Here is a 20,066-nt window from a genome sequence, read left to right on the forward strand (position 1 = left end):
AAAGAAAAAAAGCGTTCAGTTTATTTTTAATTCATGTGAGGTAAACAAATCCATCATTTATCCTGCCCATCAATGTAACCTTTCACTGCAACTTAACCATCTATTCTACCATGAATGATTTAAATACATTAGTCATTCATTTTCACATACAGTAAGAATGATCTTAAGTCTTACAAGGACATACTTGCTAACTGCATTGAACAGACAATTAATAATCATTAATATAGTTTAACCCTCTTACAATTATTACATAATCCACAACTCAGCGGCAGCATGTTACATTCTATTAGTTATTTTGTGCAGCTGAGGGATCATGCACCAAGCACACTTTGGTTTAAATCAAAGAAAAGAAACAATTCATCAAATGCAGAAATGATGTGACAGGTTTATCATGATTCAAACAGTAAAAGTTAAAACATTTTAGAAAGAAAACATGTAAAACGGCAGTGAGGGCTCATTATATTAGTAATATTGAGTAATTGACTACTCTTACTTCCCATCCTTCTTGCACTAATAGAAAAGACAGTGTCCTTTAGGACAGTGACCTGATTCTGTTTAAATGATTTTGATACATGAGGGCGTCAAGATATCTCTGCTCTGCTGCTACATAAGCAGAAAAGTAGCAATTCTCTCTTCCTCATCAGTATCCTTGTACAGCTTAGGTTAGCTAATATCTAAGAAGTACAGGGCCTGAGTGAGTACAGGGCCTGGGTGAATTGATTTCTGCTTGACCATAGAAGAAGGTGGTAGTCTACTGTGAACTCTAATTATTTTTGTTTGTCTTTTTTTTGCAGGGGGTGGGGGGTGGGGGTAGGCGAGAAGCAGTAAAACTCAACATATGGAAGAATAGTGCTTCATCTTATTAATCTCTATTCAACAGAAGATAGATTTGTGATGGGGAAAGGTCCACTGATGCCTGTTACCAGCCATGACAGCGCTACAGAGATTTACACTGCAGCATCAATCTTGTCAACTAGATACCAAACAGTGACTGCTGGACACTGGGGAAAAGCACAATACTGCTATATATGTGAACTCATTTGTAATGTTGTTGCTTTTTTGATTCATACTTGTATGTCAGGATATTTTCATTGGAACTCACTTTTTGATGAAGTCTCGCTGCCATGTTAGCCATGTGAAGCAGTTTCTGCTGTAAAAGTAGAAAGAAACAGCCTGTTAGTAACAGATAAGAGATGCAGCATGCACTTTTATAAGTAGTTGAGAACTAGCCTGTCAGCTGCACTATTTATTTCACATATGATAGTGATTTAGTTTGTGATTACATAAACTGGCCAATATGACGCTTAATGTTCAAGTATGAAATGCCTGAACAGAAAAGGGAACTTGTTACCAGCAAACAGGAATCTATGGGCTCCACAGGTCAACTATCATCTGTAATAGGTCACATGCAACAGATGAGAAGAGAAGAATCACTGTTATCGCACAGTCTCAACTACTTTGATTCTCAGGAAAAGCATATTAGTCACAGAAAAACTGCAGATTAATGACAAACATCTGAGATGAGACTATCCCTACTGCAATGAACCATGTTAAACCACAATGAATATTCTTTCTCATTTCAATCTTCAGTTTAAATAGCCTTTTTACAGCCCTTGGAGAAAACAAAACTATTAAGGTGACTGACTGATATCATTTTAAAGAAAACCACTTGAAACCAATCAATGTTAATAACTCCACAAGTTAACCTGTAATTAAGATTTTAAAAATAATTGCAAACTTTGCATCATACATGCAACAAAAACAGAAGCAGTAACGGCAGGATTTGTAATGGTTTTATCAAGACTCAGGTAGAGAAAGGAGGTAATCCCGAGATGATTCAATGATGAGTTGGCCAACTATTTTATCGAAATATCACAATAAATAGAAGAAGCAGACCATTCAACTCATTGAGGTGAACCTTCATTGATCTATTCTAATGCAAGTATAGGAACATAAAAGCAAGAATAGAACATTCAGCTCCTCATGCTCCACCATTTTGCATCATGACTGGTCATCTACCTTAATGCTATATTCCCAAGTGTTTTGCGTATCCCTTGATGTCATTAGTAATCAGAAATTTAGTAACCTCTGTATGAAACTTAATTAATGACTCAGCTTTGACAGCCCTCTGGGGTGGAGGATTCCAGAGATTCACTACCCTTTTCACCTCACTCCTTTTATATCAAGACCATCACCTTTAGTTCTGACCTCACTGCCAGAGGTATATCTTTCCCGCAACTGTTCTATGCTTTAAGAATTTTCTATCAGATTGTATCTTAGTTTTCTGAACTCCAGAGAATATGGACTTTGTCTCCACAGTCTCTCCTCACAGGACAATACAACCAGGAATGAGTCTGATGAACCCCTTCTGCACTTCCTCAATGCTAATTACATTGTTTCTTAGGCAAGGTGACCAGAACTGCACACAATACACCAGCTACTGTCTCAACAGTGCTCTGTAAAGTGAGGCAAGAATTGTTTGCTTCTGTACTTAAGTCTTCTCGTGTCAAGGACTAGTGTGCCAAATTACTTGGTGCACTGACAAGCTAGCTCTCAGTGATTTAAAACAAGAACACTAGTGTTCCTTTGTTAATTAAGTCATGCCAGTATATTACAGAATCCCTACAGTGTAGAAACTGGCTATTTGGCGCAAAAGGTCCACATCGATCCTCCGAAGAGTATCCCATGCACAGCTATTTCCCGACCCTTTCACTGTAACCCACATTTCCCATGGCTAATGCACCTAACCTATACATCCCTGGACACTATGGGCAATTTAGCATGGCCACTCCAGTTAACCTGCATGCCTTTGGACTGCGGGAGGAAACCAGAACATCTGTTGGAAACCCACCCAGACACAGGGAGAACGTGCAAACCTCATACAGACAGTTGCCCAAAGGTGAAACTGAACTTGGGTCCCTGTGCTGTGGGGCAGCAGTACTAACCACTGAGCCACCATGCCACCCACCAGAAAATGTTTGCACTTTAATTCAATTTACTAACCTTCTGCAGGGGGGGGGCTTTATCAAAAGCCTTACTTCTGAAAATACAAATACATCACATCCATTTGTTCCCCATTATTGACTGTGCTTATTGGAACACCATAAAACTCTCAACTTTGTTGAACATAATTTCCCTTTCATAAACTTATTCTAACTTTAGCAGTAAAACAATTAATTTCAAAATATCCAATAATCATATCCTATTTAACAGATTCTCGTATTTCAATATTATTTTAAAGGCTAGCATGTCTATAGCTTTCACTCCCTCTATTTTTAAAAAAGTGGTGTTACATTTGCAACTTTCCAACTGCAGGTGCCATTATAGAATTAGCAGAAATTTGAAAGATGATCACCAAGGTATCTATTATTTCTGTTGTCATCTCTTTCAACACTTCAGGGTGAAAATCATCAGACTTTAGGGATCTGACAATTTTGAGTCACATTAATTTCTCCAATTCTACTTTCTTAAAAAAAACTAACACAGAATTGCTTTCAGTTCCATCCCCTCAATAGATCCTTGACTCTTAATTATTTCAGGGTGATGTCATATGCCTTCCTCTGTGATGACACGGGCAAATTACTTACTTAGGTTCTCTATCATTTCCCTATTTCCAGTTTTTCTGTCTCCGTTTGTAATGGACACACGTTTGTCACTGATAATATTTTCCATTTAAATACCTATAGAAGCTTTGTTTTAATACTTCTTATTTTACATTTATGTACTAATCTCACTTTCTTTAGTGATTTTTTGGTCCTCCTTTGCTGTATTCCAAAGTTTTCCTAAACGTCTGCCTTACAAATTTTTAGGCAGCTTTATGAGTCTTCTCCTTCAGTCTAATATGATCCTTGAGTAACGTTGTTAGCCAAGGCACTCTAGCTTTTCATATTGAGTATTATTGCCTTAAAGGAATTTTTTGTTTTGAAGTCAAGCATTAAATGCTGTAACTACTAGACTTTGCCTATTTATCGTCAAACATACTAAAGTATATTTCCAATTCACCATAGATGCCTTCTCCAATGGTCATATATGCCCCTAATTAGATTTAAGATCCTATTTTCAGACTGAACCACAGTTTCTTCAAACTTAGTGGAAAATTTGATCATACTGTGGTCATTATTCCCTAAAAGCTTTTTTTCAGAACAAGGCTAATAATCAGCCCTTTATGTATAACACTATACCTAAAGTAGCCTATTCCATACATCTCAATATATTATTCAAGAAAAATTCTCTCAAACATATTCCTGGAATCCTTTCTCCACAGCAATAGATTTACCCAGTCTATATGTAAGTTGAAGTCACACAAGGTTACTTCCAACGCTCTTACTTCATGCACCTCTAATTTTCTTATTAATACCATACTCCACACTACCAGTAAGAATGGTTTATAAGCCACCAATGTTGACTGCCTTTGCTGTTTCCTAATACCAGTCAGTACAACTTAGCTATATCTCACTTTAAATGAGAAGACCAAAACTATACACAGTATAGTCTCATGAATGCTCTATACAGTTTTAACAAACTTACCTATTTTTATTGTAGGAGGGTGAATTATGAAGTCCAAATTTCCATTTGTCTTCCTAAATGCTTGCTGTACCTGCATGTTTTTTTTTGGTGATCCGTGCATACGAATACCGAGTTCACTCTGTACTGTTACGTTCTACAGTCTGTCGAAATTTAAATCATTTTCTCCTTTTCTATTCTGCCTTTCAGCTTTGACATCATATGTTTCACATTGTACTCCATCTGCCATTTCTTTGCTCATTCACTTCACCTATCTATATCCCTTTTCAGTCTCTCTGTGCCTTCCTCAGCGTATGCTTTCCTACTTAATATTTGTATTATCAGCAAATTTTACAATATACAGTTGGTCCCTTCATTCAGATCATTAACATAGATCATAAATAGTTGGGTCCCAGCTCTTATTTGTGTGACACTTCACTAGTTCACAGATGACCAACCTGAAAATTTATCCCAATATTCTGTCCCATGTCAGCCAATCCTGTATCCATGTGAGGATATTATCTCCATCTCTTATCTCATGCACTACAGTACTCTTTTGTGGCACACTATCTTATATTGTCTCGAAATTCAAATACACGTCTACTAGTTTCTCGATGTACATCTTGCTTCTTACATCTTCAAAGTAATCATAATAAATTTGTCAAACATCATTTTCCTTTTGCAAAACCATGTCTGACTCGACCTGATTATATGACAATTTTCTAAATATCCTGCTACTATCTCCTTAATAATGATTGTAGCATTTTCACAACGACAGATGTTGATCTGAGTGGCCTCTAGTTTTCCGATTTCAGTCTTCTTCCTTCTTTAAATAGAGGTGTTACATTTTCAGTTTTCCAGAAGACAAAATTTTGAAAGTTTGCAATCAATATATTCACTACCTCTACAGCCACTGTCTTACAACTCTAGGGTATAAGACCTTTTTTGCAACATTTCAATACCCAAACCTTTCCAAACCTCCCATAAGCCAAGAAAAGTATTTTTCTGGAAATCCAATATTTTTCCCCAAATTTCAGAATATTAATGTAATAGTTAATTTAAAAAAGAAATGTGCAAATTGCTATTTTTCCATTGCAAAACTCTATCAAATCATCAAATTCTTTCTGCAAAGAAACTGTAGTAAAATGAAAGAACAGTTTTACGGTTTCAGCATAGAATTTTCTTTTAAACAACCAGAAGCACTACCAATTCACCTTGTAATTTCAAATAAATACTTATCATGTTACTGATTAAGGGTATTGTAAACTACATCTTTGTGTAAAATTGTATTAAAAAACTGTATATTAAATTTTTGTAAAATGAAAAATTGGAAACCACTGAGTCAATCTGTTTTAATTGGGTTCCTATGGAATTGCCATACAACTACATTTTTCAATATACCGTCCCAAAGGTCCCATGCACACTTGTAAAATATAGTTCAAATAGCCTGAATTGTTTTTACATTGGAGCATTCACAGGCAGATCAATTACTCCATATACCAGCTTAACTATTAGTGGCAGGAGATGTTACCATACCATATCATAATCTTTAACTGATCTATGTCACATTCACTCACTAGGGAAATATCACACTTAAGACACATACTATAAACGTCTGTTTAAAACTACCTTCAGATTCTATGATTTTCCTATCCCAATATGGTTATCCTTAGTGTTGTCTAAGAATCATTCCTGTGAGAGAAAAGAAATCAAACCTTAATACTTTCCAAGCCATTTCGCTTCTCATATTGATTTCAAGGATAAACAGAATCAATCATTAATAATTACATTAAGAGATGACCTGCAGGTTAATCATATTCCTTGTGACTCCAACTATGGAATTAACAACAGACCTCCTAGGCTATATTACCAATTGCTGAGAAACAATTTTTGATAATTGTCAGGAATTGATGCTCACAATTTGATTTAAAAACAGCAAGTTTAGGGGATTTACAGTTACCGTGGCATATAATGTAATCTGAGCAACATGTAATTTCAGTCAACTTTACAGGGGTTTTACTTTAAAATTCTATAATTAGTGCATATTACACATTAGAAAAATAAAAGTAATATTTTCTGTTAAGTACTGTATATGTAACTGGTGGTAATGGGGAGGGACCATAATATTTATCTTTTGAAGGTTGTGCTGATCCATTTTAAATGTGTGTGACCATCTTCATTATTCTTAGCATTTTCTTGTCATCAAATTTGACAGTTGTCATCTTGTTGTTGATAGAAAAATATGAAACCATAATGACTATAAAATTAATAATGCAATTGACTTCAATAAAAATCAACCTGCATGTACAGTCTAATGATATTCTAACAATGACCCTTCAACTCATTGTCAGTTGCTCTTCATACTCTTGGATGTGAAGTACAATAAACCACACCCAATTCATGAATAAGGTACGCTATCCAATATTTTGCAAAGAATCAACTATATTTTCCTACAAATAGTTTTAGTTTTTTTTTAGAAAACATAACTCTTCACATAGAATTTGCTCCAATTCTAAAATATCTTTCATTTTGGGTGGCAAAGCTACATACCAGCATTGGTACTACCTATATGTTACCAAAACACACCATCAAGAACCAAGTTGGAACCTAATAATCGAGCAGACATTAGACACGTAGCAATATTATATACTCAGTTCAGTTCACTGAGTGTGGTTATATACTGAAATCAATTGATCAATGATTTTTCTCTGAAACTTCAAATGCTTCTGAAGTTTGCACAAGTTACACACACTCACAGGGTTCACTCAATATTTTGAAATTTATACCTACTCGATTTTCCTACTTCTTCAAATAAATTACTCATTTGTGCCCTAACAAGCCGAATAGACAATTCTGACTCAAAACAAAGGGCCAGACTTCACTCAGCAGCAAGAGAATGGCACCAAACTGTTCATATGAGCCCCTTCCCAGATCTTCAATGTTTTGGTGTCCTTGAACCGACTGTGATTCAAAAGCACACTGTTCTCTACAGGGGTCCTGGGACATGTGTGTATCAGACAAGGAACTAAGTATATCCTTAACAATAATGAGCTTCACAATCTTAACCAGAAAGTGAAGGTTTGACTATTTAATTCAAAGTTAAATTAAGTTAAGAAAGCAGAGAGGGAAAGAAAGGTGTGTGTGTGAGAGAGAGAGAGAGAGATACAAAAAGAAAAAGCAAAGCAAAAACTTGTCTTTATTTTTGGAAATTAGAATCTCAATTGAATTGAATTGAATTGAATTGAATGTCACATGTACTGAGGCACAATGAAAAGCTTTGTTTTGCAAGCAATACAGGCAGAGTACAGAGTTAAATAGCGTAGATAAGTAAATAATAGGTAAACAGCCCAACAACCAAAACACAGGTACAGGCAAATGCTAAGAGTTTGTGAGTCCATTCAATATTCTAACAACACTCGGGTAGAAACTGTTTCGAAACCGGCTGGTGCATGTATTCAGGCTTCAGTACCTTCTTCCCGATGGTAGAGGTTGTAGAAAAGCATTGCCAGGGTGGGATGGATCTTTGACAATGCTTTGAGAACCTAAAGATATACACACTTTTATACTTAACTGTAAATGCCAGAAATATTGCTACGTAAGAATTGAGAATGAGAACACTTAAGAAATCTTTTTACATTGGTTTTAGGGCAACTTAGTGAGTATATATATTGCAAGTATGGTAACGTTTCACACTATTCCTGGTATTTCACACTGAGTCCAACAGCAATACTTTCATAGTGTAGATTCTGGAGGTCCAAGGTGTTCTGGACAGCAACTACCCAATTTCCACAAATAACTGGACTTTCACCTGCCAAAGGTTGGTAACAAACACAGAAAGCAGGAGAAACTAAGCAAGTCCAGCAGCATCTGTAAAAAGAGAAACAGAGTTTATGTTTTGAATCCATTTTGGCTCTTCTTCAGAACAATCATTCAAAATGTTAACTCTGTTTCTCTCTCCAATAGGTGCTGCCAGTCCCGCTCAATTTCTCCAGAATTCTCTGTTTGTTTCAGATATCCAGCATCCACAGTATATTTCACTTTGAGTTTTGTCAAATGCTTGTGTCTGGATTACTCTTTCACAACTGTGAGCACTCAATGTGAGTTGTATATTTAAGTTGTTTTTAAGATTATTTCCACAGACGCTTTTACACGCCATTGGATATTTTGTTTCCACCACCAAATTCATTAGTGATACTCTTTTCCTTTATCCTCTCACATTTCTGAATCGTTAACAGTTTAAAAGCAAAGCAGGTCTGAGGGAGTGTAGCAATTGTGTTTAATACACAGGTTATGGGCAAGAACTAGAATTTCACTTGACCAATATTAATAAACAACTATGGAAATCAGTATGGCTGAGTTAGGAGCTATAGGCTTATTTCACTGTTAAATTAATCCAAGACACATTAAAGACAGCACTACCCTTCAACTGATAATCACACAATTACGTTCACTACAAAATCAAGCCCCATGGTAATGACATATAAATAACATTTGTGTAAAAGTCCCTAAAATAAAATTAACAAACATCACCACCGTCAAGATATAAACCATGAACGCAGCCATTTATTAGTCGGCAGAATACAGAACCAGCCAGCCCACAATACTCAACCAGACCATAACTGCAAAACCCAAAACAAAACATTTACCCTGTGATTAAGCAATGGTACTGAACAATCTCAAGTGTGCTAATAACTACACTAACAACCAATTGGACGTGTAACATGGTTTATTTATAAATGCCAAAATCAACATACATTCATATGCAGGCAATTATATTCAAGTCTTGCACCTTTTTTATAAAATTACCCAGAAGCAAGCTTAGCTTATAGTTTCCCATTGCATTTTCCAAGATATGACTTTGACTGAGGCATATCTGTAAAAGGAATCAGCACCCATTTCCTCCTGCAATTTAAATTACCGTCATTATTTATCAAGTTTGGCATTCTTGTTTTATCTTGGAGAGTGCAAGATTAAAACCTTCAGCAACATGTCTCTAATTTGTTTCATTGAGCTTTATTTTAAAGAGGAAAATGAAAGAGCATTTTGTCTTTCCATTACATTTAAAATATAGTCAGCTATTTCAAGAAGGTGATTTTGTAGACCAAGTTCTATGGGAGACGATAGTAATGTATAGAAAAATTAATTAAAAGCCAACATATTATTACAAAATGACATTTCAATGCACAATTTAAAAGGTCAAAAATCACACAACATCAGGTTACAGTCCAACAGGTTTATTTGGAAGGACTAGCTTTCGGAGCACTGCTCCATCATCAGGAGCAGTGTCCCGAAAGCTAGTCCTTCCAAACGAACCTGTTGGACTTTAACCTGGTGTTGTGTGATTTTTAATTTTGTATACCCCAGTCATGACATTAAGTGAAACACTATAAGCAAATCACATTTTCCTGCTGTGGGATTATTCTCATCATAAAATAAACATTACATACATTAAGTTACAAAAGTTTACATTGGCAAATTCCTATTTTACTAAATTAATTAATTTTGCATACTCAGGATTATTTCGCAAAATATCCAATTGTGGAATTCGGTCAATGTTCGACATTATTAGTTTCACACAATCAGACTTGCTGGGTGCGGCTACTGCCTTGCTTCGTGAAAACAACCAAAGAGATATGCTGTTTAAAACAATCCTTAAGGCTTTTAGATACTTGGTCTACAAACCTAACATCACACCAGCGCTGAAACTCACATACCACATTCTAATTTGTGAGATAGACAAAATGTCTTTTTGGCTTGGTGACAAATTTAGGTTTTCTAGTTCGACTTGCGTGTACTGGAAATTATAAATATTAATGCACAGGACCATGTTCTTTACAGACAGAAAGAACATGTACACATCCTGCATCTGTTCAAACTCAATAAAGTAATTGACACCCATTCTCTGATTGATTTCCTGGACAAAGCCTTGATCAATCAGAGTCAACCTGCAATGTTTAAAATTTAAACAAAGCTTGACTATCAGTCATCATTAACTCATGCACTCTCCACATCAACACTTATACCATTCAGAAACTGTTCATCAAATTGGTTACTTTGGTACTTCTTGTACTTATCAGGACAATTGACAAGACCAAAACCGCTGATAAAACTTTTTTTTCAGCAATAGTCAAGTAGTCTACTACAAAATATTAAAAGCTTAAAATATAAACAAGATTTAATAACTTTCTACATACAGTGCTTCCTGCTGACCTCACATCCTGTTTTCGGAGTCTTCTTGGTCGCTTTGGCCCTTTCCTCTCATCAGCCCTCCAGCTAGAAGCCTTTCTCCACTCCCTAACCTACACTCCTGATGGTTTTTATTCCCACTGAACCTTCCACTCATCATTCCCCTCTCCTGACCTCTGGCTGTGAGTAAGGTCTCAAGAGATGAACTGCAAGAGGCAGTGGAAGCAGTTCTGACTTGCAGAAGTTGAGTTCTCTTCAAGTGAGTTTGCAATCAACTTCACTTTCTTAAACCATCTCCACCAGAACTTTACAATCATAGAGAATGGCTCCAACAGAGGTGAAGTAAACAAGGCCTCTGCACCAGTGGTTTTTTGGGGCGAAGAGAAGTCATGTTCCAATCAGGTCGAATGAACAAATTCAATCCATTGTTGATTAACTTGCCTTGTCAGAAAGACCTGTTCACAGGGTATCACTGATCAAAAAGGGGTGAAGTTGATCGTAAATCCATTTGAAGAGAACCTACTTCATGTAAGTCAAAGCTACTCCTGTTGTCCCTTGCTGCTCATCATCACAGCTTTCATTGACAGCAAGGATTCAGGAGAGGGAACCAGAAAGCAGGACAGTCAGGGAGGGAGAGGCTTGGCAAGAGGAAGGATTGTAAAGAGGCTGAGTCAAGGAGCAGGAGAGGTCATATGCCAAAGACTTAGGAGTGAAATAAAGAGTCTATGAACAGAAAAGGCCACAAGTAACAACAGGTTATGTTAGTGAGCAGGAGAGGCCACTTCAAGATGGCACCAATGGGTCACATGACCCTACTAGGAAACAAAGTTAAAATTAATGCTAAATGAGAACAGAAGTATAACCAAACTTCCAATGTTAAAGCAAACCGAAGTAAAACAGGACAATGTTAAACAGAGATTTAACATTGTAATTGTATCGCCTACACAGAAAATAACTATTCAGTTTCCATTTTCTTCATGATGGCCTTATGTTTGCCCATGTTGCACAAGATTGACGGTCAAAGCACACCCTGACCAATTGCACCTGGCCAAGTTCTTGAAAACCTATTATACAAAAAACAGCCAGATGCATCTCATAAAGAAATATTACTAAAGAAGGATTGAGAGAGGCACACGACTATTAGGAATCAGTTCATTCAAAGCTTTCAATTTGTCATGACTAGTTATGTTTTCAAAAACGTTTAAAGCAAATACTTTGTCAAGAAAAAATATTCAATATACATTATAAAGTATAAAAAAGTATTAGCAGGAAAGTTCAGGCAGTAATTCAATCCCAGGTTTTGGTTTTCTTCAAGCTACTGAAGTTTCTCACTCACACTTTATGATGTAATTGCAACTATTCAGTTAAAGTTAAAAGTACTGTCAAACATGTTTTGCTCTATATTTATTTCTCAAGTGGACAGACTATGCAACCTCTGAGGGCAAGAGACATAAACATATTAATATTCCTAAACAAATGAAATGAAAGCTGTGGTGCCAAGGTTCACCAACTATTTTTATCCTTCTCTTTTTCATTCTCATGGGAAGGGGAAAGGCAAAGGTGGTCCTGTTCGGTTATCAATGCCAACATGTCGACAGCAAAATAACTCAAGAAGAGTTCATCAGTTTCATGGGCAGGTTGTTCACAAAATAAACTTATTTCCTCACAAACCCATTCCACCCTGCTCAAGGCTGATTTTGGTCTAATGATCACAACAACAAAATATACTTAAAGTCATTACCTGAATTTTGTCCTTTGTCACCTTGCACATCTTGCATGCCTGCCCCACACCAAACCTACAAACCTACAAGCTCGGACTTCCCCCAGGGGTGCGATGGGTTGGACCTCACCATTCTTTCTCTCTTAGTTCCTCCACTGTTGCTACATTATCAGACTGCATGTTTGACATTCAATGGAAGGCGACTTTGCTCAATTAAACACTGAGAAACAAAAGTCATTGTCTTTGGTTCTCTCCCTAAACTCTGTTCCCTAGCGAATAACAAAATCCATTTGACCCAAGGGTGTGGTGCTAGAAAAGCACAGCAGGTCAGGCAGCAGCCAAGGAGCAGGAGAGTCAACATTTCGGGCAAAAGCCCTTCATCAGGAATTCTCCTGCTCCTCGAATACTGCCTGAGTTGCCGTGTTTTTTTCCAGTGCCACATTCTTGACTCTAATCTCCAGCATCTGCAATCCTCACTTTTGCGTAATCCATTTGATTGGCAACTGTATAAGGTTCAGCCAGACTGTTCACAATTTTGGTGTCATTTTTGACTCTGAGATGAATTTCCTATCATATAACCCCTCCATAACTGCTCATTGTCACCTCCTTAACATTACTGAACTCCAACCTTGCATCACTTTAACTGAAGCTTTATATTTGACTATTCCAACATAATATTGGCTGGTAGTCCATCTTCTAACCTCAATAATAAAGTCATTACCTATGTTGTTAGTCACTGACCTGCACTTGTAGTAAGACAAACGATGCCAACTTGTTTTCAACTCCCTCCATGGCCGTGGTCCTCCCTAGCTCTAACATCTCCTTCAGCCCAAACCCTTAGTTTATCTAGTTCTGGCTCCTGAACATCATGCCTAATTGTACAAGTACTGGTGGCGGTGTCTCCAGCTGCCTAGACCCTGAGTTCTGGATTCCTTTCACATATCTCTCTGCTTTTCTTTTCTCCTTTCAGACACTCCTTAAAACCAAGTTCTCCAACCAAACTTACAGTTCAATGTTAGATTTTATTTATTAAGATACCTGTGTTTTCTATGTGTCTTCTATGTTTCACTACATGGAGAGTGCAGTACAAATTCAACTTGATTTTATACAAAGTAAAGCACATGAACACAACAACATATGAATAAGAAGCAGACGTAAGTCACTCAGTCCTTCAAGCTCGCTCTGCTATCTCACAAGATCTGATCTGCTTGTGTTCCAAATTCTACATTCCAGTGTTCCCTGATAGCCCTTGATTCCCTTGCTTAACCAGAATCTATCTAGCTCCACCTCAAAAATATTTAATGACCTATCTCCATTAGCCTTTGTTGCAAAGAGCTCCAAAGGCGCACGACTCTCAAAGTAAAAAAAAGAAATACCCTTATTGGCGTCCTAAAGACCACCCCCCCACCCCCCAGTTCTGAACTCAGCTACAAGCATAAACCTCCCTTCCATGCCCACCTTGTCAAGTCCACTTTGGATCTTGTACGTTTTAAGCAAATCACCCCTCACCCCCTGAATTTTAGTTAAACCACAATCAGCTTTTCCAATCTTTCCTCCTCATGACTCACTCATTCCGGGGCCCAATCTAGTAAACCTGTTCTGATCTGCCTCCAATGCATTTACATCCTTCCTCAAACAAGAAGTGCAGATAAAGCAGCTGGCATTAGATTGCAGTTTGGGGCGAGACCACATTTATACACTGTGTCACCCATTATTTATTTACTGACCGAGATGAACTTGAAAACAGTACCAAAAAATTGCTAATTCTTTGGAAAACAAGGGGTTTGCAGGATATTAGCAAGGTGATGAAAATGATTGAGAGTGAAGATGAAATTTAATCAATAAATCATGATGGGCAATTTTTTTTTACATAGAGGGGGATTCGCATATGGAATGAAACTGTCTGAGGAAGAGAAGGATGTGGATACAATTACGACATCTGAAAGGCATCTGGAGAAGTACATGAACAATAAAAGGTTTGGAGGGATATTGGCTAGGAGCAGGAAGGTGGGACTAGTTTAATTTGGGAATATGTTCAGCATGGTCCGTTGGATTGAAGGATCTATTTCCGTGCTGTACGACTCTAAGTGTGAACTCCATATTTTGTGAAGTTGAGTAAAGCTCTCCTCCCCAACTGGAGAAACCTACTCTCTTGAAGATAATGTAAACAAAGTATTGCTCCCAGAATGACCAATCAAATGAGTAAATGTGTTATCTAAGTGCACAGTTTCCAGTCCAAACAGGCAGTGTACTTTTGAGGCAGTTACATAACATCACCACACCTGACATTCCAGTATAAAGAAACCTGCCTCACCTTAGGTCATTCTCAGGTAAAGAGAATTCGTGGAGGACACTGTCAGTAATGTGTATGTAACACACAGTAACACCAGTAAAGACAGAAGCCAGGCTATATGCAAGTCTGTGATATTATAGTAATATAAATAATTATTGTTATGAATAAACTTCAAGCTAGCAGTCTCATCAAGAAAACTCTCTTTGTCATATATGTTACATGAGCTAATATGTGGGACAACATCCAGACCACACTATACTGGCAGTGGTATCTGATTCAAGAAATCATGTCAGGCAGACACTGTTTCCTAATGAAATTAAACAATGTTTGTAGGTACTTCAAATAAGGAAGGTATTATAAAGCAAGTGTAAAGCAGACAGGGGTCTGTTTCCAATAGAAGCATGACCATCTACAGTGACAATGGACCAAGAGTCAGAATGGAGATGCAAAGGTTCACTTGCTAAATGTCTGACAGGCTAGAACAAGGTAGTTTTGTAATAATGACGAAGGAGGCCTGAGATCCTCCTTCTACCTCATTTTTTTTTATTTGTTTATGAGATGTGGGCTTCGTTGGCTAGGCCAGCATTTATTACCCATCCTTAATTTTTCGGGAGTATGTGGTGAGGAGCAGTTTCTTGAACTACTGCAGTCTTTAGGATACAAGGCCCCCCACAGTGCTGTTGGGAAGGGAGCTCCAGGATTCCGATCCAGCTAACAGTTAAGGAACTGTGATAAAGTTCCAAGACGTAGATGGTATATGACTTAGAGGGAAACTTGCTCCCATATATCCGCTACTCTTGTCCTTCTAGGTGGTGGAGGTCACATGATAGATGGTTCAGCATTACTGTCAATAGTACACTCTGTTATCACTGAGGAGTTGACAATGAAGGGAGTATATTAAAAGTAGTAGATGGGGTACTAATCAAATGGGCTACTTTGTCCTGGATAAGTGACAAAGTTTGCAAGCACTGCAGCTATCAGAGCTGCATATATCCAAGAAACTTGAGAGTATGCCATTCCCTCCTGACTTGTGCCTTGTAGTCAGTGCACAGGCACTGGGAAGATAGGAAGTGAGTTACGTGCCTTGGCGTTCCTACTTGACCTGCTCTTATAGCCACAGTATTAAGGTGGTTGGCCCAGTTCAATGGTAAGCCTTAGAATGTCAACAATGAGGAATTTAGCAATAGTGCTACCATTCAACATCAAAAAGTGAAGGTTAGACACTCTCTTGTTGGTGATGATCATGGACTGCCACCTATGTTGCTCAAAATTTACTTGAAACTTACAGACCAGACCTGGGTCTCATTCCATTTGAACTTGCTGTATAAGTATGTTGCTTCAGTAGCCGAGGAGTTATGAATGGTACTGACTATTGTGCAATCATCAACAAACGTTTCTCACTTCTGACCTTATGGTGAAGGACAGGTCATTAATAAAACAGCTGAAGATGGTTGGGCATTAGATATTACAATGAGGTAGTCATCCACTGGGTGACTGCTTCCTCAGGACAATTCAGATTCAGATGTAGTAGATCAAAGGGACTTGGACTTGAGACCTGTAGTTATAAATAGTTATATGTGGTAGTTAAGGAGAAACAGCCACGGATACTCAGTGTGACAATTAGAATATGTAGAATAATACAGGACCACAATGACTTTCTGTGAGAAGGGAGAGGTCCTTAATCAATTAGCATCATAATCATTAGTAAGGGAGTCAGGATTAGAGGGACAGTATTGCCAAAAGAAACATGCACTAATCCTGTCACTAGTACTATATGTACTATCCAGGGGTAAATATAGGATAATAGGGTAAGGGAATGGGTCTGGGTGGGTTACTCTTTGGGGACAGCATGGTGGCTCTGTGATTAGCACTGCTGCCTCACAACGCCAGGGAGCCGGGTTCGATTCCAACCTTGGGTGACTGTCTGTATGGAGTTTGCACATTCTCCCCGTGTCTGTGTGGTTTTTTCTGGGTGCTCTGGTTTCTTCCCACAGTCCAAAGACGTGCAGGTTAGGTGAATTGGCCAAGCTAAATTGCCCATAGTGTTCAGAGATGTATAGGTTAGGTGGATTAGTCAGGGGAAATGTAGGGTAATAGGATAGGGGAATAGGTCTGGATGGGATACTCTTTGGAGGGTCGGTGTGGACTTGTTGGGCCATAGGGCCTGTTTCCACATTGTAGGGATTCTATTCTGTGAACTGGCTTATTTAATTGTATTAATTCATCCATATTGGATATCTGATACATACTAAAGTACCCAACCATGACACTTTCATGGGCAGGATAAAGAGAATTGGGCAACACCTCATGGGTGTTCAAGAGAGTGCCAGAGGACTATCATTTGCAATCCAAGGAGCATTTTTCTATATTCTTATGACTGCATAGTCCAAAGAAAAGACATAAAGGAAGGATTAAATCTATTATCCAAAGCCATTAAAACTACCAACTCCCTGTTCAAAGGAGGTCATGTTGCATATTGGTTTGGGACCTTATAAATGTTGGTCAGACATTGGGAATACAAGATTTGGAACTGTGCCTTAGCACATATCAAAGCTGCAAAAGGGTTAGATTTTCTTGATCAACTCGAGGTGAGGTGGCAATGGGCGATCGTGTGGCCTACAACCTGGGGAATGGAGAACAGGGCAAGTTCCTGATTGTTGTGCCATAAGAATTTGTATAAGTTTGAGTCTTTGGGATTGAGTAGAATGATAGGAGGGGTGGCACTTGCCAGGTTGAAGAGTGTGCGCTTAATAAACATGCAAGAAATTTGCATCAAATCTCAGCTTTAACCATCTGCTCCTGTAAGATTGTGGAACCCAGCAGTAACAATATAGGTTAGTTCTCTTGAAAACTACCTTCAAGGCAATTCAAATTTCCACTACCCAGTAGTGCTTTCTGACAGACAAGACTAAGTTCCTCGATGCAGGATTGAAATCTGTTGGTAATCAAAGCTTTAGCATACAGATCATCCACTCATTTAAAGTGGGAGGCTTCCAGCTCATAAACAGAGCCCCAAATTGGGTTATGTAATCAGACTACAATGGAATGGTACATTAACTATTGACAATACCCTGGGAAGAGTAGCCCGGGAAATGGTGGAAAGCACCTTTGCCACTAGTAAAAGCAGTATCAAGATAAACCATCGGGTGATCAAAAAGGGCAGGGTCTAGATGGATGTAGGCAAAGATTAGTGGTCTCTGCTAGTGTCAAAGCCAAAGTAACAAGAATGCTATACAACTAGTGGGAAGTACAGGGAATGATGGCACCTACTGACCAAAGATTGATGATATCTCAAGTAATGCAAATGGTGATAATAGCAAATAGGGGACACACTCTGACATCCACTGCAGAGAAAACATTCCCAAAGAAGGAAAGAGGGAGAAATCCACACGATCACTGACATTTGAATAAGGTTCTGGCTTACCCCAGGTTGTTAGGGTCTCTGAACTCCACATTTGTGTCAGATTAGAATTGTGCCAACCTCTAGTAGGATCCTTGGAGATAACAGGGGGTGGAGGAACTCAGAGAATATGTCAGATTTGTCTGAATATGGATCCAAAAGGAGGGACTGAAAGGGAACTATAGGGTAAAGTAATTTTAGGTTATACATGTTTGCTACAACATTTTAGGTTATACACTTTTGCTAAACGTTCAAGCAACAGGATGCTGGATGGCTAAAGAGTCTCAAAATTGCAAAACGATGTAAAGGGGAATAGGACTGGAGTGCTGTAAGGGTAGATTTGAGAAATGCAGTCTCTAAGTGGAGTGATCTGCTCCTGTGCATAATGCTCAGAGAAAAGTTTGTCTACTCAAACTCCACAGACTTGAGACTGGTCTCTTCACCTCAAGAGAAGTCAAGCAAAAAGTGCTGTCTGGTATGAGAAAATGCAAACACAAAGGAGGACTTGAAGAATTTGTTTTTAATAATTGAAAGGATAGAAATAGAAAAGAGCATAAATGGATTTTACAGAGTAGTTAGTTACCAAGACTGTTAGCAGTGGTTCCGCAGTGCAGAACAGGAGCCCATAGATACAAAATTAAATCCAAGAGATTTACAATCCCAAGAGTGCAAGAACCCTTTTCACACACAGAATTATGACAATGTGGAAAACAATTACTGTGTTATAACAAGAATGGAACTTCCATTTCTCACCTAAAAACAGAGCAGAAAGTGAAAGGTGGAGGTAAAGGATTACTGCTGCCTTTGAATGATCAAATCCAAATATTTCTGGGTAATCATATGCCAATTTTCAGGCACAAATATAATAAGTATACACTGAGTGCTCCTTCTATTTGCACAAGTGGTCCGTTAAAAAATTTTAGAATCACGACCATCATTTGAACACATCACTTTCAGCCATCTCCAAAGTTAGCATGACGGAGTACTATAATCGCATTAAGTGTATCAGACAGTGTGCTCAGTGTACTTTGCTAAATCTGCACACAGTAAAGGAATAAAGTCAACAATGTCCACAATAGCAGGCTAGAATGACCCTGTTACATAAAAGTTCCAGTTATCTGGACAAATGATGCTACCAGCTTGAGTTTGGCCAGTTGTAATAATGTGGTCACATGCTCAACAGCATAGGAAATCCAGACTACTTTGGTTAGCTTACAAAATCTTTCAAGACCCCATCAGGTTTAACAGGCACTGCAATTATATTTAATGCAAATTTTGTAAAGTGGGTAACTTCTTTTGTCACAACTCAAAGAATTTAATCTTAACACTAATTAAATGGAGGTTAGGTCAGAACAGCTTTACTGAGCAAATTTCACGCTGGTAGCGTCATTTGTTTAGCAAACATTCAATTTTTGCACTAAGGACTAAATCATGTAAGGTACATTCCATCTACAAATGGCACTATCCTTTTCTCCACGCACTGTTCATTTCAAGCTCTACAATTGGCCGTTTAAGCTGTTCAATTTAAAGAAGCGAAAGAAACTCAACGGATGGTTGCAGCTCTTAACGTGTAAATGATGGGAAATGCCATGGACATCATATGGAGAAAGTTCCACCCCTGCAGGGCTGTCAATCTCATGTTAGAATTAACTGATTGCCAAAATTTGCAGCAAATAATTTTGTTCACAGACTTGTGCTTGTCTAAGCTTATGCTTTTCTGTCTTTGTAGTATTACACTTAAACTAAATATAATTTCAGATACTTTTTTAAAATATACATTCAAGCACTAGAACTTCACAATATAATTTTAAACAATTATCAGCATAAAGTTTTTTTTTCCCCAATATATTATACTGGAATGCTTTCCCATCAGGACATTCACAACGCAAATGTTTAAATGATCCTCAAGAGCAATATTTATACATTTAACTGGCTTCAATGGAAATTAAACAGCTCTAATGGCA

At 37.9% G+C, this 20,066-nt stretch overlaps 1 protein-coding gene across 1 annotated transcript in view; it reads right to left on the reverse strand.

Moving 5' to 3' along the window:
* Positions 1-18,983, reverse strand: part of mgmt (O-6-methylguanine-DNA methyltransferase) — a 404,556-nt gene extending 385,573 nt beyond the window's left edge. The window contains exons 1-3 of the mRNA XM_043712603.1: positions 18,978-18,983; positions 12,817-12,819; positions 1,103-1,150 (exon numbers count right to left, since the gene is read on the reverse strand). Of these exons, the coding sequence (XP_043568538.1) occupies positions 1,103-1,135 (33 nt within the window). The 5' untranslated portion in view covers positions 1,136-1,150; positions 12,817-12,819; positions 18,978-18,983. The remainder of the gene's footprint in view (positions 1-1,102; positions 1,151-12,816; positions 12,820-18,977) is intronic.
* Between the last annotated feature and the right edge of the window lie 1,083 nt (positions 18,984-20,066).

The sequence above is a fragment of the Chiloscyllium plagiosum genome, chromosome 22 (assembly GCF_004010195.1).
Source record: "Chiloscyllium plagiosum isolate BGI_BamShark_2017 chromosome 22, ASM401019v2, whole genome shotgun sequence".
Lineage (NCBI taxonomy): Eukaryota > Metazoa > Chordata > Chondrichthyes > Orectolobiformes > Hemiscylliidae > Chiloscyllium > Chiloscyllium plagiosum.